This window comes from Callorhinchus milii, unplaced genomic scaffold, assembly GCF_018977255.1.
Source record: "Callorhinchus milii isolate IMCB2004 unplaced genomic scaffold, IMCB_Cmil_1.0 Scaffold4, whole genome shotgun sequence".
In the NCBI taxonomy this organism is placed as follows: domain Eukaryota; kingdom Metazoa; phylum Chordata; class Chondrichthyes; order Chimaeriformes; family Callorhinchidae; genus Callorhinchus; species Callorhinchus milii.
In genome coordinates, this window is record NW_024704745.1 from 65,262,498 (window position 1) to 65,280,798 (window position 18,301).

The following is an 18,301-nucleotide window of genomic DNA, read 5'->3' on the forward strand; positions in this document are numbered from 1 at the left end:
TCTACAAACTTGGGTTTCTTGCACAAGCCTTGGTCCTTCCAACACACCATCAGCCGTTGCGTTTTTAGCCACAATTGTCGTGTGTTCTGGTGCTCCCTTCTAAAAAAACATTGCTTTCCCTTACCCTCTCCGTGTTTTCAAACCCTTTTCTATGTGAAAACCACTTGTTGAGAAAGGTCAATCCTGAAAATCATGTTCATAGTTAGTATTTTCAGATATATCGATGTATTAAACTGAATGTATGTATACCTTCATGGGGTGGGGGGGGGGAAGGCAAGAAACTGTTAGGAGACACTAGAAACTACTCGTTTATGTCAAGAATTTGGTGCATAAGCTGTTACTTTTGGAACAAATTCCAGTTTCATGCATGTTTAAGTTTCTTCATCTTTTCTGTTATTGAGAAACAGGCTCCCTCCTCCAGGAATTGGCATGTTAGATCCTAACTAGCTGCACCGAAGACAAGAGACAACATCCAGGCTCCAGAAATAAGAAAATGATTACCCAAATCAATTTAAATGATCCGACTTCCTGCATTATCCAAGCTCTATTCACAATTTATACGTGATTCAGCTTGAATATCTGAAGCTGCTAATACTTGGAATTCTGTCCTACTAATTGGCTAGGTGGAAATTTTAATTTTTGAAGTTGCAACTAGCCAAAGTTTCACCAATTCCCAAGAAGGTCTCCACAGGCTAGTAATTCCCGGCTTGTTGGGTCAGGCTGTGCTATCAGCTTCACTTTCACCTCGATAAACTTGGCAGCCAAAACATCCAGTGGCTTTGCTGCAGCCTTTACTTAGGTATAAGGCTCCATTGACTCCCTTCAGCTTGACTTCTAAGTCCTCACACTCACCTATAAATCCCTTCACTCCTCAGCACTTCCCTATTTGTGATCTCGTAAACCACTCTGCTCACTCCCTTCACTTGGCTAAATCAGCGTTAATGTGCATCTCCCGCACCCTCAGCTAATATGCCCCAACCTCTGGAACTTCCACCCTCTATCGGTCTTTAAATCCCACTTGAAAACCTACCTCTTTGACCAAACTTAGTTTCACCTCCCTTCTCCCTTGCTCAGTGACAACCCCAGTCATTGAAAAGCACCATGACACATTGCCATCCTATGGCAAGGCTTCTAGATAAATGCAAGTTGTTGATGTAAAGTAAGGTTTAATGCATCACAAACAGTGTATAAAAGCCATATAAATACAAAATACAAATATTTCTTAATAAATACATTTACTGGTAAACATTTTCTTGAAGGTATTACATTTCATACCGATGGGAGTGGTTGAACATTTTTCAAAAACTAAAATCTAAATTTATATTACCAAGGCTTCCTCAGTAGCTTAATGAACAAAGGCACTATGTAGCACGTAGGGCTTAACTTATAGAACAGAAAGTTCAACCTAAAATCAATATTGTCATTTAGTAGCAGAGAAGGCAGGGCAGCAAACGGAGTTCCTAACAGTGGACATTCATTCCCACTGAGCTAGTGAAAAGAAAATTACCTAGGTTTCCCACTATTTTTGTTTTGGTCAGCCGGGTGTCTAACACATGCAGAAACCCATAACGTTGCTGAAGAGTATCCAAACCAAACTGAGAATTCCACGCATCCCACTTACACATGGGAATTCCAGCGACAGATTGTTGGAATGGAATGTGCACTCTCTCCCTGGAGGGACGTATCCTACTTACCTAATTGTGGAAAATATTAGGCGCAGTTCACTACCTTATTGCTGAGCAGTGACCCCTGCTCCAAAGTGTACATTGTGCTGACAGAGCGGGAACAGGATCACACACCTGCTACTGCACAATTCAGTCTATGGTTCTTCATTAGCAGTACCCCATCAACTTCACTGGATGCCCGTTCTCAGAGCAAAAAAAAATCTCGTCTTATACTTTGTTATTGATTTGAGCTGAAAACTGCTCAATATGTAGAATAGCTGGCTGGCTGCCATAAATAACACCATGTAGTGGTTCCCTTTAAAAAGCAGAAAGCCATAGTTGAGACGAGGAGATCAAATCAAATTACAAAAACACCCAAAAAGACAAATTGACAAACGTATCATAATGAAAGCAGCATTTCTGGGTCCAAGACAGTGACGGATTAAAAAAAGTGACCTTCCTCAGCCTCTAAAGACTGAAAGTTGGACTACCATCATCATGACATTTTTATGAATTAAAGAGTTGGAGATGGTGCACTTATGTAAAATCGCATTGCCATGGTGTGCAGCCTGGTACCATACATGACTTTGTTCACTGTTACCCAGTCAAGCAAACAACAAATCATGTTCAAAATCTTTTTTTTGAACTACAAAATCATTCTACACCTATGACTCAGATAATCTTGTTGGAGCAGATGAGTACCGTACATAAACCTCTAATCTTGTTGAAAGCTATGATTTTTCACTGCAGATTCCTGCTATTTAACAAGAGTTTTACGAGAAGAAAATAACTACTAATGATTGAGTTCAGTCAAGTAGAACACTTATTTTTTAGGATTGATTTAAGAAATATTTAAACACTGAAATTTTAAAAAATATAGGTTTGTCATCTTTAAATATCACATATATTTGTCATCTCTAACTGATTTCATTCCTAGCATTACCTCCACTAGAAGATTACATGCAACACAGCTAACAAATAGAAACCATCTAAAAACAAGTTCAAATTGCATATTATACCACTGAAGATTATATTTTAAGTAAAGTAAGCCTAACTTCTAAATAGGAGAAACATTCACATGAATCCTTCCAGCACTATATGCTTCAGACGTAACAGATTTTTATAACTACACACCTGTATATTAAAAAAAATTGGTCAAGTGGAAGATGTGACACAAAAGCACCAATAGTCATATATGTGGTGGACTGTAATTACTGAAAATTAAAGTCCTTGTTCACAATTGGGAACAGTTCTAGTGCTTCCTGCCAAACATTTAATAAACTGAAAGAGAAACAGATTTTTCAAGTAGAATAAGCAATGAGTCCAAAAAACCCACAGAAGGATCCATGTGGATTGTGTTAAAGTTCATCCCTTATATTGGCCGTTCTCTCGCAGTCACAAATAGATTCATGATCAGTTGGCTGAGGCACATGTTCCATTCCCTCATAAATTTCTGGCTTTCTGGTCTGTCGTTTAGCGTATTCCTAAAACATTCAAAATGTTTTCAATTAAGACATGCTGCTAGTGTTATATTGCATATTTTCAGTTCAGCAAATGCTACAGAAAAATCTACTGAAACCTGATGGACAATTACAATAGAGAACATTAACATCGGTGGTCGGGCTTTCAGCCACTACGCCCTGAAACTCTGAATCAGTCTTCCTTTATCTCTCAACAAACATTTCCAGACACACCTCATGCCCAGTGTGAGCCACTTCCAGTCAGAGGGGGATTGGTTACTAAGCAGAGTACAAATCTACCTATAGTGTTTGATATGCTGTGTTTTGACTCACCTTTTAGGTGAATGCAGTTTGTAGTAAATAACATTAATCATTTGAAAAAGCTTAGTGACATCTGCAATCATTGTAATCAGTCAATTGTTTCAGAGGAGAAGCTGAACGTTTAACATTTCATAAAGAACAAAAACAATCATATTGCTCAATCACAAAATGACAAATTTAATTAGAAATTCTCGAGTTTCTATGCTTCCATACAGTAAATGAGTAGAAGGGTGACAGATGTTCAATAACGTTAATGAGATCCAGAGAAATTCAGACTTCTTAGAAGAGTATTTTATTCTTTATTCCTCCCATCAGCTCTTGAAGAATTCGATTTTTTTTGAGCAAAACAATCAAGGAAATAAAGGTTCAGTTTATCCAAATAATTGTGTCCGCTACAGCATAAATTTAAACAACCTTTCCTTGGAACTTTACAGCCCAATTAAAAGCTATAAAATAATAATTACTTGTCTTGTGTAATGTGATCCTCTTGCAATGACAGGCTTCTTGGTAATCAGAAACCACATAATGCTATCTCCCCATTATATCACAACATTTAGTAAATAAGTGACTTTATTAACTTTGGTTTACTGTGCCAGTTCTTAGTATTCTGAGTCAGAAGGCTGTGGGTTTAAGTTCTAGGTCAGGACTTTGAACTCCCACAGTTTAAGCTGACATTTCAATGCAATGCTGAGAGTACACTGCATTGTTGGAGGTGCCATCCTACATGAAATTTTAAACAGATGTAATGTCTGCCTGTTTAGGTGAACTTTTAAGATCTCAAGGCAGTTCTGCACACAAATCTTATTGATCAAGATATAATCTAACGAGTGAAAAATAGTCTTACAAACCTGCAAAAATAGATAATAATAACAATAAAGCCTAGAGGGCTGTAGGAGCTCCCTGGCAAGAGCTTGTCCTGCTCTGGCAATTTTCTGAGCTTCAGCATCATTATCCTGGGGGAATAAAAAAAATTAGGTTCCAGCAAGATAATAATCCTTGCATTTGATATAGCACCTTATCATGTCTTCAAGACGTCTCAAAGCGCTTCACAGAATATAATGTAAAGTGAATTGACTGTATATTTGTGGACAAAACATGACAGCCAATTGCGCACAGCAGTGTCCCACAAACCGTCGTGGATTGAGTGACCCAATTATCATTTTTTTTTGAAGAAATTATTACCCTCTTCACAACTTGCATTTAAAAAAGAACTTTCTCTAAGCTATCAAATATTGCAATCATACTTTGGAAGAGAAATCTGATCTCTCTTCAACTAAAGCTGCTATTTTACTCAGTTAATTCATATTTTTGCTAGTAAGATACTTGCTTCTTCCTGCAAAATTATCAGAATTTATGTCAAATCATGAAAAATAAAGCTTTACAAAAAAGGGTTGGACTATTCCCATGTTTAACATTCAAGAGAAACTCATTGCTAGGTTCCAAGGCACATCTCTACCTTATTTTGAGCTGCACGGATTGATGCTAATTCATTTCTCTTGCAGGACACAGAGATTATTGGGTCCATTATAAACTTCCATACGTGAAATCAATAAGACATTCTGATCAAATAATTATTAAGATATCTTGCTGGGGGGATAAATTAGCTCTACAGAGCTGTGTTACATATAAAAGAAAAAGGGCACGCTGCACTGAAGAGATTGTGGTCACAGTTCCATGAACAGATGTTTAATTTAAAATCATGCAAACAGAATTTTAGATCAAATCTTGAGTTATTTTTGATTTGCTTTGAGGGAATTTCATTAGAACTTAACGTTTTTGTTTCTCTCTTGGGTAATTTGACTCATTTTTCCTCCAATTGGGGCTCATTCCTTTAGATAAACATCAGATAAACTCCAGCAACTTCACCAAGTGGCCATTACTTATAGTGGTTTCTAACTCTGAGAATTAGATTTGGGATTTATTTGTTCTACTGTTACATTTATTCATAAACTTTAGTTTTCTCCAGTGTGTTATCATAACATTCCAATATAACTTATTAACTTCAATACAATGAGAGTTGTTTAGATCTGGACCTCATTACCTGAAAGGGGGTGGAAGTCGATTCAATACCAACTCTCAAGAGAAGATAGATATTTGCGGAGGACAAATTTGTAGGGCTATGGGGAGAGCGCGAGGTGGTGGGATTCATTTGGATAGCTCTTTCAAAGAGTTGGCACGGACACAATGGGCCGAATGGCCTCCTTCTGTGTTGTATAATTCTATGAGTACAAATTTACATAGTGCCTTTCATGTCAGGAGGACATCCCAAGGCAATTAACAATCTTGTCTTAGTACCAATTCAAGGGGAAAAGAGGGGAGGTGCTTAATGAGCAAATCAATGGAACGGGGAGGGGGGGGGCAGAAGAGTAGGAAGGATCTGTAGGAGCATGGTGGGGGGGGGGAAGGGGCAGGAAAAAAGTTTCTATAGGAACATAGCTAACAACATCTCAGCTCACTTACCTACCTTAACCCATTTAATCCTTTCAATGAGGTCACTCAGATCCCTTTTGAATGGGATGTAGTGCTCCAATGGTTTCAGAGATCTGTAAAAGTGCTCGTAGTACTGAGAATCCTGCTTCAGCACAAGGCTATCACCCATCATAAGGTATGGGAACCTGTAAGCTGCCACTGTACCATCCACGTTAACTTGGAACTTATACTATGAGGGGTTAAGAAACACAATTCAAACATTGCAAGATTCACAGAAACAAAAAATACACTTGTGCACGACATCACCTTGTCATCCACAAACAACTTTAAAAATGTTATATTAATAAGAGCAACATCCTTAAGTTTACATTGGGTATTAGGGAATCAGTGGTGGCTGGCGAGGATGGGCTGCTGAGCACAATGTTTAATGCAGGAAACGCTACAGGCTGCAGATTCTAGATAAACTAGAGCTTGTGTGAGCTAGAAAGGCTGGTAAGGAAAGCATTGGCAAAATAAGAACTGGAGGTGAAAAAGGAACAAATTATTTCAGCTGCATTTGGAGGCAAGGTAGGGAAGGAAGCAGGCAATATTGTGAGATGGAGCAAAGGGATTGGTCAAAGATAGGATGAAGGTCTTTAAGCAGTTTTGATGCTGAACAAAATACCAACATTGCACACAGGCTCCATAAGTTGTAGTGAGCAGCGAGAGAGGTAGATTCAGTCAGAGGTGCTGGTGGGAGCCAAGCAGGATGTGCTTTGGCTTTGTTGACATTCATCTGAAGAGAGTTTAGCCTCAGCACTTCATGGCTAATGAGAATTTTGTCAAGACAGAAATGGTCCTGGAATGAAGAGCGGAGGCAGAGAAGTAGAGTTGGGAGTCATCAGTATATATATGAAGTGGACCCCATACATGCAGAGTACATCCCTCAGAGAAGCATGTAGAAAAGGGAAAGGAAAGACCAAAAATAAAGCCCTGATCAGCATCACAAGTGATTATATGGGGACTGCAAGAGATGACCGCGTGGCTAATTGAGTTTTTTTGTTTTTGTTTTTATATATTTGTTGAACTTTCTAATTTGCATCTCTATACAGCACTTTGACATATCAAAGCATTTCCAAAAGCTTCACAGATAATGACTATCAAGTCTAGTGACTGTTTATGTAAGAAAACACAGCCATTTTGCACATGCACAGCAAGTACCCACAACCAGTCACTACCAATTAATCTGGAAGACTGTTGGCCAGGACACTACACTGGGAGAAACTCTTTTACCTTTTCTAATAATGTCACGGGACCTTGAAGAACTAAACCATACCTTAAAGAAGTCAAAGAAACTAATTAGTTGAGCTTTTCCAAGATCTTTCTCTTTTTCACGAAAAAAGAAGTATGCAGTTATTCCAGCGTCCAACAGGTCTGGATTGGTTTTGGAAAGCTTCACCAAATGTAACCGCTCCTCACGGCTATCCCTGCCTCTCCAAATAGCCTGCTCGGTTTTATTGCTCCAGGCAGGTCCTTGGTTTGGGAAAAACAACAACAACAAAATTACATTTGTATAGCGCCTTTCACGTTGGGAGGACGTCCCAAGGCGCTGGACAGACAGTTACGGACCCGAGATGAGGATACAATTGGAACAACATTAGCCAAGTATTAGAAAACAGTTTGTATGCCAAGGTCAGAGTTAAAACTTGTAAATATTGTATTGCATTACTTGGCAGACACCGGTCTGCTTCATTTCCCCCGCCCTACCCTCCTCGTTGGCGGCAGGACTTTCAGCATTCAGCCTAGTCCCCGCTGTTTGGAACTCCATCCCAGGATCACTCCCTCCCTCATTTAGGATCAACCTCAAGACCAACCTGTTTGACCCCACCCACTTCAGCTCAGATGCCAAGCCAGGATTGTTAAGTGCCTTGGGACATCCCCCGACATGAAAAGCACTATATAAAGTTTTTATTGTATTAAACTACTAGGGATCAGGATTTTAAAACTGGATTCTAAAATCAAAAGGTTGCTAGTTTGAGTCACTGACAGGCATGCAATGTGCCTTCAGTGCTCAGGGGGAGTGGGGGGGGGCAGGAGGAGAAGTAGAGAGGAATAGGCTGGATCATTCCCAGTTCAAGATAATACAGCTATTCATAGTATTTACAGAATAGTTTTGCAAGCACCCAAGAGATCATTCATAGCGTAAGTTGCAGTCCACTCTCTGAAGGTAAAGGCCAGGGTTGAACCAGAAGAGAAATAGAGCAGAAAATGCCTTGAGTGCTGCATATTTGATGCAGAAGAATTTCAGTTTACAAACTGAATTTGTATTGAAGGAAAGCACTTTGGAAAAAAAGGGGCATTGTACATTTTCTGGCATTAAGTATTAAAGTACAGAATAAATCCAGATTTCACATGAAAACCACTAAAATGCTTTGCAAATTACACCGCAAACATTTTAAGTTGCAAGTTTGGAATCAGGCAAGTTTTATAATAGTTTCTCTCCAAGAAATATTGCTTTGGGGAGCGATGTTTCATTCAGCCTGGTTTTGGGTTCTACATTCACTGATGTTTCAAATATAAAAATAAAAACTTTAATTCAAATGAAGATGTGTCCAAGAACAGAATAGTAGTCGGGATATTGGAACAATGCCAACTCATTTCTGTTCCTTCCAATTATAAACACAATAAACACATTTACATTAAATGTGCATTTACTGTTTTTTATCTGGTCTTTTTAAAATAATAATTTAGTTCACAGAATCACAGAATCATACAGCACAAAAAGAGGCCATTCGGCCCATCGAGTTTGTGCCGGCTCTTTGAATAGAGCAATGTAATGTCAATCCCACTCCCCAGCCCTTTCCCTATAACCCTGCAAACCCGTCCTCCTCAAATACCCGTCCACCGCGTTTTTAAAAGTAGTTATCGAAACGGCCTTCACCACCCTTTCAGGCAGTTGAAGGACCAAGGCACATTAAGGCAGAGCTGGGCACGGCACAGATATAGCACCTTATAATAATAATCCTTGCATTTATTGTTGTTGAGGCAATTTTATTGATGTTGAGGCATCTCAAAGTGCTTCTTAGAATACATTGTAAAGTGGATTGACTGTGTTTTGTGGGAAAAATCTACAAGAGGAATGCTTATACTAGAGATAGGAAGGACAGCTTGAATGAAGGACATAAAAGGTCATATCCAAATTATTTACATATTTTCCACTAACTAATACTAAATAACCTCCTGCAGATTTATAGTATTTCTGCTTTTCTTTCAACCTTACCTGTGTGTCCTTGAATTGAAAGGAGGTCGTTTGTTACACCTCGCAGCGTTTCTAATGTAGATCGCGTTATATCGTAGGTTGGAAGGACAATATCTCTCGTGTCCTCTGAGCCACACCAGGAAATGATAGGCAAAGGGTTGTCCTTTATCTGGCGAGTTTCCAGTGGCCAATCTCCAACATTTATATAGATTTCAACATCAGGCAGATGAACCTGGAAAAAAATGAATTCAGGTAAACAAATGCGAGCAAGTTGTTACTATCTAATAGAAAGAAATTAAATTTTTATAGAGCCTTGTCACATTAAATTATCTCAAGAGTTAAAGAGCGTTTAATAATAATATAGGCAAACAAAGCAGCTATTTTGGGCACTAATAGCCATGAGATGTAAATCATTATTTTATCTGAGGAACATTGGCCAGAAAGAAACTGTTCTTCTTGAATTGTGTCATAGGATATTAACATTCCATGTGAACAGTACTCTTTATGTTGAATGTACAGGCTATTTGTCCCAACTCGTCTGTGCTGGTATTTATACTCCACTTCAGTCTCCACCCACTCCTTACTCCCTCCCTTAGCTTTCTATTCCCTTCTCCCTCATGTGAACATCTAGATTCCTATTATATGCACTCCGGGTGCTACCCCACGTAAAGGCGCTATATAAATGCAAGTCAGATTTATTTCAGATTTTCAGCATCTACAGTATTTTACGTTTTATATAAAGGCAAGTTGTTTTTGTATATGCATCTATACTTTTTGATTCAACTACCGCTTCAGGCAACAAATTTCACAATCTCACTAACCCTCTACATGAAGTAGTTCCTCCTAAATTATCTTTTGGATCCCGCAATCACTAACTTACACTCATGTCCCCTGGTTAGCAATAAACTACTAAGAAAAATATTATTGCAGTCCCCGATGATCGTTTTATAATAAAATAAGACACATACCTTTCTTGCCAAGGAAAGCAGCATTTCATCTGAAAACATTTTGAAGTCAGTGTATCTTCCCATGCTCCGTCGATGAATCTGATTGTTTAGAATAGTATAGTGAATAACACCTCGATCACCAAATCTGGTTGGTACTTGCTCCTGCAGGAGTTTGAGGTCTATCGTTGGAAAATTAGTGAAATCTCTGGAAATTTGATCTTCTTTGGTAGGACAAGACATCTTATCTTTCCATGCCTCAAAGTCCTTCTCTGGACAGTCACAGTATTCATGATAAACTGGCCCTGAAACAAACAGGAACTTGTGTGAGACACAATCACACATTAAACTAGCACTTTGAGATGTTATCCTACATGAAGGGTGCAAATAATTGCAAGTTGTTATTACTCCAAAGCATACAGTTGCACCACTTTAGAGTATGTCCTGTGAAGATGTTGGCAATGTGATAAGGCACTATATTGTTATTACTACTGTAATAACAATCTTTGCATTTAATAATAGCAGTAATAATAGTATTGTAAATGGGACACACTTTCTAACTGAGCTGAGTGGAGCTAGCTACTTTTGACATTCATATGTCAGCCTGGGGCACAGTTTGCACTGTCACCTCTGAATCAGAAAGTTGTGGGTTCAAGCTCTACATCGGAACTTGGAAATCATCTGATCTAAGATGACACTCCAATGCAGTATCGAGGCAGTATGCGGCATTGTTAGAGGTACTGTCCATCGGATAAAAAATTAAACCAAGGCTCTATCTACCTGTTCAGATAGACATTACAGATCCCATGGTGATATTCGAAAAGAGAAGGGAGTTTCTCCTGGTGTCTTAGCCAATAATACACCAAATAAAATTGGGCATTCACTCAATGGCTGTTTGTGAGATATTGCACAAATTGGCTGCTACGTGTGCTCACAAAACTTTGTCAGAAAAGATGATAAATGATCAGTTTGGAAACAATTTTCAGTTTATCAAAATTGAAGTAATTTGCCCAGACTAGTTAGAAAGATGAAACACCAGCCAACAGATTGTTAAAATGTTCAATTTTCAACACAATCACCCTAAAGATAGAGTAACCGATATCCCTCAGTGCAAAGAACAATCAGCCAATAAATACTGAAACATGGGCAAATAGCCAATGTCCCTCCCCTCTGTCTCTATTGTGAGATAGTCAATGGAGAAGTGGGAAGAAACAAAAGGAAAAATAACTCTTTCTCCAGTCAGTTCACTTCCTGCTGGCCTATTTCAGTTGTAGGCGTAATCTGTAGCCTAGCAGGAAGTCACCCACTTAACTGGAGGTGCCTATGGATTTCATCATGGAGCCCTTTAGCTCAGTGGTTAGAGCACTCGCTTTGCAAGTGAGAGACCTGGGTTTGATTCCCGGCAGGGTGAAACCTTGGGCAAGTTTCCCTACCCCACACCCCTGATAATGATCCCTCAAAAAAAGTAATAAATTGGTCATTTCAATCCACGACTGTTTGTGGGACACTGCTGTGTGCATTTGGTTGCCGCATTTCGCCCACAAATATATTGTCAATTCACTTTACAGTCTATTCTGTGAAGCACTTTGAGATGTCTTTGAAGACGTGAAAAGCGCTATATCAAATGCAAGGATTATTATTATTTATTATTATTAAAAATATACACTATATTGGAAAGAGGTAAGAACTATAATTACAAACAGAATATATTTTCAGCAGCTGCCCTCTGCAGAGATGTTTGACCTATAATCTTCCTTCCAGAGAAACTTTTACTACATAAATCTTCACAGCTCTATTTACCTAGAGGTAAGTAGAAATTAAATTTTAGTCGATTGGCGGATCGCTTTCCATGGGTAATAATGCCTTCCAAAAAAAACAAAATAATTTGGTCACTCAATCCACAATTGTTTGCGGGAAACTGCTGTGCGCAATTGGCTGCCGGTTCAATTCACTTTACAGTATATGCTGTGAAGCGCTTTGAGACGTCTCAACAAATGTTACCAAATGCAAGGATTATTATTATTATGAATGCAAACAGGGGACATATAATATAGGGGGAATGACCTATATGTTGACTTGGTCTTTTGAGGTCTGTACACCATTAATTCAATATGAGGATCTTCCAAAGAAAGTCTTGAGAAAACCAATCTAGAGGGGATGTCTTGTATCTTTACGAAACACAAACACTTTCTTAAGGCTTCAGATTATAAGCAACAGTAGTTTTGGATTTGTTTGATCTTACCTTCGAGAATGTAGGGGGACTGGGCGACATGTTGCCCTCGATGAAATATTTCAATCTTTAGCCCCTCATTGGCGCTTCCATACATTCGATACCGCATAAGGAACGTCCCATCATTTCTATCCAAAGGTGTGGGGACATACCGCCGAACATGTTCTCTGGGTGACAGGACAAGGACTGTCACACTGAAAGTACTGCTTCCTAAATGCAGAGAGTAAACACATTAAGTCTCTTATCCATTTCTCCCATTACAGAATGTTTGGGAATAAAAGTAGAAAGAATAAAGTGAAAGATCCACTTCCTTTTGGGGACATCAATTAACTGTCCCCAAAGAAAAGTGTAAAGTAATGTATAATCTTTTTTTATAGTTTAGGTAGGTTCTTTCCACTGCAATAAAGCACATTTTCACAGCAATTTTCAATTTACACAAAATAGATTTCAGGTTTAAATAACAATGAATCCAGATTTCTACCGATTTGAAAATCAGGAGCATGTAGAACAGAGAATAAGCAGCAACGTTATTTGAGGAACTGTTGCACTTTTCAGTCATTTGCTAAGTAAATTGTACCTTATATTGTGGTTGAAAATGTGGCATTCCCAACAGGATTCAAATAAAATTTGTAAATATTAAATCTGCTGGTAACTAGATACATCAATGCCAACCTACTCTGACACACATTCTCCTTCCAAAACTTCCAAATAATGCATCTTTAATCAAATTAAGCCCCATCTTCTCAACATTTCCTTTCACCATTGTGTTCCCAATGACAATTGCATTGACATTCTTCCCTGTGTCCCCCAGTGCATCCATTAGCTTTTGACTCCCCTTCCCAGAGTCTCATCACCCTGACCGGTATTCAGTACAATTTGTGAACGCCACACTCTCAGGAGATTTGTGCACTGCCCGTCCCCTCTTCCTACCATGCCAGGTGGTCATTCATCACTCTCCTGAACTCTCCGTGGCTTTGGGGTGACTCCCTCCTGAAACGTTCAATCCATGAACTCTTCAGCCTCTTGTGTGCTATGTAGTGACACCAGCCTCTCCTCGAGCTCAGAAACCTTGGGCTCATGCAGCCGGCGGCACCCTACACAAGTGTCTGTCCAGGGCACACAAAGCATCCTGGAGCTCCCGCATGGCAAACATTGTGCATGCAACCAGTCTCAGCTGCCCTGCCGTATTCCCAGTCATGTTTCATATTATTTTAATATAACTATTATATATTTTTATAATTATGCACCTCTTACCCCACTGCACCAAATTCCCACTCTCACCAAATTCCTAAACAGAATTCTCACTCCGTTCCACCTCATGCTGCTGGGCTCCCTGCTCAAGTAAGGCTCTTGCAAGCCTTCTCCTTTATATAGACCTTAAACAAAATCACCCAGTTTCAACTGGTCAGCAAATTTATTAATCCCCAACACCTGGCCTATGATTAACTGCTAACTGACTTGTTTGCCTGCTTACATATAAGGTTGCCTCTACCTCAAGAAAGATTTTCCACTCTTCTGCTGAATGAAAGAGTTAACTCTTGTTCTCTGGTATCTCTCTGGCTGAAGAATTCCCACTCTCACCAAATTCCTTAACAGAATTCTCACTCTGTTCCACCTCACTCAGTTCCCTCCTCACGTTGCTGGGCTCTCTGCTCCAAGTTTAGCTGAATGCACACCACAAGTAATTATCAAAATGTGATGTACAGTACAAGATTTAAACATTGCACCAATAATTTATATTTAGATAGTGCCTCTCATGTCAGGATGATGTTGCAAAGCGCTTCGTACAGCTGATTGGGTAAATGGGGGCGGGGAAAGAAAAACATCTTTAAAAGTGGAGCAAGAGGGATAGGTAGATGAACTCCAGGAGGTAAATACTGTAGCACAACAAAGATTTGAAGATCTAAGCAACTGGCTACAGGACTTATTTAGTCATAGGAGTTACGCAATCCTCATAATCCTTGCAGTTGATATAGCGCCTTACCATGGTCAGTCATATGGACATTAATTTCTGAGGTTCCAAATAGATCATAGACTGAGGTTTGCGTGATTTAAAACTACCCCCAAAAAAGTACACGAGCTTCACTGGAACCATCTCCAAGTTGTAAATGAAGGAGGATTATATCCCATTACTTGTGCCTCCAGCCTGGCCTCAGAGGACAGGATCTTCCGTCTTACTCAGTGCCTGGACACGTGCACTTCGTTTCGCCCACAAAATACAGTCAATCCACTTTACAGCGTATTCTGTGAAACGCTTTGAGACGCCTCAACGACGTGATGAGGCGCTCCATCAAGGCATAGTATTACTATTATTACTACGATAACGCTCTCAGGATAGCTTTAACACCGTGTCCCCGTTAAACAGCGTTTCGCCCGCAAAATAGTCACTCCACTTTACAGTCCAGACCGTGGAGCGCTTTTGAGACGTCTCGACGACTCTATGAGGGGCTCTCGGGCGCTGCATTGGGCGCTACCCCGCGTGACAGGCGCTACACAAATGCAAGGGGTTGGATATCAAAATGCAGTATTATTATTATTAATGATAATAAATAATAACACACAGGGATTGCTGAACATCAGCACAAGCCCCTCACTGACCCACCCACACCTGGACAAGAACGCTTTACAGCGGATAGAAGCTGCTCAGCCTGGCCGGGCAGGGCAGGGCAGGGCAGGGCAGGGCCAGGCAAGGCAGGGCCGAGTCGGGCAGGGCAGGGCCGGGCAGGGCAGAGCCGGGCAGGGCAGGGCCGGGCAGGGCAGGGCCGGGTAGGGCAGGGCCGGGCAGGGCCAGGCAGGGCCAGGCAAGGCAGGGCCGAGTCGGGCAGGGCAGGGCCGGGCAGGGCAGAGCCGGGCAGGGCAGGGCCGGGTAGGGCAGGGCCGGGCAGGGCAGGGCAGGGCCAGGCAAGGCAGGGCCGAGTCGGGCAGGGCAGGGCCGGGCAGGGCAGAGCCGGGCAGGGCAGGGCAGGGCAGGGCCGGGCAGGGCAGGGCCGGGCAGGGCCCAGCGGTTACCTGGGGAGTGGGTGAAGTTGTCCCCCGCGGGGCTGACGGCCTGGATGTAGAAGTACCTGACGGGCACCACCAGGTCGGCCCTGAGCCCCGGCCCCCACGCCAGGCTCCTCGCCGCGCTCACTGCCTCCCCCGCCGCTCCCTGGCACAGAGCGGCCGCCGAGCACAGAGCCCACAGCGCCGCCAGCACCGGCCGACCCCGACCCCAGCCCCGGCCCCGCATCCTCACTGTCCCCGCACAGGGAGAGGGAGAGGGCGGAGCAGCCGCTGTGGCTGTGACACAGGGAAGTCACTGAGGTGCTGAGGGTCAGTGATGGGACTGGACAGTCAGGTTGTGGTGGTGACCAATCAGATCGCTGTCGGGCAGTGACCAATCAGATGTCTGGGTTAGTGACCAATCAGATACCTGGGATGTTAACCAATCAGATCTCTGTCGGGCACTGACCAATCAGCTGCCTAAGCTGGTGACCAATCAGATGTCCGTGTTGGTGAGAATGGGATTGGAAGGTGATTGGAGAGAATCTATTGATGATAATAATAATAATAATAATAATAATAATAATAAACCTTCATTCCCTTCACTATCAAGTCAGTTGGAGTGAGAACAGCCCTGACCTCAGGTCTCTCTTCGTGAAACCCTCCAAATTCAGCTTCAGAAGAACATAGCAATGAGAATTGTGAGATGAAGGAAGACCAAGGTCCGTCCAGTTCGCCTTCGCCATCCTGGAGGTCGCATGCACATGCCATGTCTCAAACTATATACCGTATCCCAAGCTTCTGCCCAGTCCACAATACTCAGACTGCCCTGGTCAAAGTCGCAAACAACATTAATAATAATAATAATAATAATCCTTGCATTTGATATAGCGCTTTTCATGTCAGGAGGACATCCCAAAGCGCTTCACAGAACACACTGTAAAGTGAATTGACTGTATATTTGTGGGCGAACGCGGCAGCCAATTGCGCACAGCAATGTCCCACAAACAGTCGTAGATTGAAAATGACCAATTTATTATTGTTTTTGGTTTTGGAGGATTATTATTAGGCTCTGTGTGGAGTAAGGAAACTTGTCCAAGGTTTCGCCCTCTGCCTGGAATTGAACTCAGGTCTCTCGCTTGCAAAGCGAGTGCTCTAACCACTGAGCTACAGGACTCCTCCAACCATACTCCGTAATCAGATGTCTCAGTTGGTGACTGTCTGCGATGTTACTGTTCTCCCTGCCTTCAAAAACCTCCTAAAATGATCACTTTGAATAATAGGCAAAATACTGCAGATGCTGTAAATCTGAAATAAAAGCAGAAGTCATTACTGGGAACACTCAGCAGGTCAGGCAGCATCTAAGGAGAGAGTTAACGTTTCAGGTTGCTGACCTTTTTGAATGTAACATTTGATTAACATCTTTAAAGATCTTATTTTCCTGCTACGGCTACATTTGTCAAGGACTTTGGGATGTTCTTTTACATAAAATGCAAGCTCTTGTCAATAGATAAAGATTCCCACTTTAGTTTTACTGATTCTCCATGTTTAGGTCATTGATCCGAAATAATTAATTACTCTGCATTTTGATATTAAATTGACATAATAATTGCAAAGACATTTATATTATGTAATTTATTGCATGGTTTCGATTGTATTTCTCTTTCTTCCTCTGTAGCCGTTTGTTTCCTGGAAATCTCGGAATCTTGCTGGCTTCCTCCTAATCTCCTCTCATCCCAGTGAGTGACACATTTGTGTTTGTAGTCTGATGAATATTGACAGAATTCACGTGGGAAGGCCTATATAAAGCAGTTGTTTTATTTTTCCAATGTAATTGTCTATATGCGGATTTTTTTGGTTTTAGCTAGGCAATTGCCAACTCCCATCCTTGTTATACATAAGAAAACTCGAAAATTGTACTGGTTATTTGATTTACGTATCATATTTTTAAAAAATAGCTGCACAAGGTTAAAAAATTCCTGTCAGCTTCACTCCTAACTTCAATGAAACAATGCTGCATCACTCAGTGTAACAGTATGACCTTCTTCACACTCAGTGCAGATGGACACCAACACTAATATCGGGACCCAACCATCAGTCACCCTGATGTGCTTCACTGAAAATGATGGGGTGGATCAGAACTGAAATCATAGAGAGAACATTTGTGGAGTCCTGTAGCTCAGTGGTTAGAGCATTCGCTTTGCAAGTGAGAGACCTGAGTTCAATTCCAGGCAGAGGGTGAAACCTTGGGCAAGTTTCCTTACTCCTTACTCCACAAACCTGATAATAATCCCTCCAAAAAACAAAAACAATAATAAAAATTGGTCATTTTCAATTTACGACTGTTTGTGGGACATTGCTGTGCGCATTTGGCTGCCGCGTTCGCCCACAAATATACAGTGAATTCACTTTACAGTGTGTTCTGTGAAGCGCTTTGGGACGTCTTCCCGATGTGAAAAGCGCTATATCAAATGCAAGGATTATTATTATTATTAACAGTTATTTAATGTCTCCTAAAAGTATTAATAATTTTTTAAAAAATGGTGATTTTCTGTGGTATTCTGCGAATAGGATCTCTCAGATTGCCTTCCTGAATGAGTGTGAATTTCCCCTTCAAGTACACAGCCACTACTTTGTCAGCAATTACCTGAGAAGTGCTTTGATAAGCTGATGTTATAAACACTCTATCAAATACAAGAATTATTTATTAATATTTTGTTGAATAATTAATAATAAAAACTGCTTGCAATTCCCATCTCAGACATTTATTCTTGTGGTCTAAACTGAACTATTCAGGGAATATTTTTGTTAGATTGATAAAATTGACTCATGTATTCTCTGCCATGTTTATTTTATTTATTTGTCAATATCTCTGCTCTGTGTTTGTTTAATTCAGGGAGTGTGCAAGGAAATTCCTAAGCATGTTATTCCTTCTTCTCGTCATAATACTTTGTCTGGGTGAATATGAATTTCATTTGTGCTGGTTGCTTAACTCTCTCCTGGTTTGGATCAGGAGCATTGAATCTTTAATT

At 40.8% G+C, this 18,301-nt stretch overlaps 1 protein-coding gene across 1 annotated transcript; it reads right to left on the minus strand.

The window, feature by feature from the left end:
• Positions 1–1,157: 1,157 nt before the first annotated feature.
• On the minus strand, positions 1,158–15,523 carry poglut3 (protein O-glucosyltransferase 3). Its single transcript, XM_007905616.2, has 8 exons — positions 15,297–15,523; positions 12,300–12,497; positions 10,082–10,362; positions 9,135–9,345; positions 7,191–7,387; positions 5,910–6,104; positions 4,294–4,398; positions 1,158–3,148 (listed from the first exon to the last, which is right to left on the minus strand). Exons 1-8 carry the CDS (start codon positions 15,514–15,516, stop codon positions 3,023–3,025), a joined length of 1,533 nt encoding a protein of 510 aa, XP_007903807.2. The 5' UTR covers positions 15,517–15,523; the 3' UTR covers positions 1,158–3,022.
• Between the last annotated feature and the right edge of the window lie 2,778 nt (positions 15,524–18,301).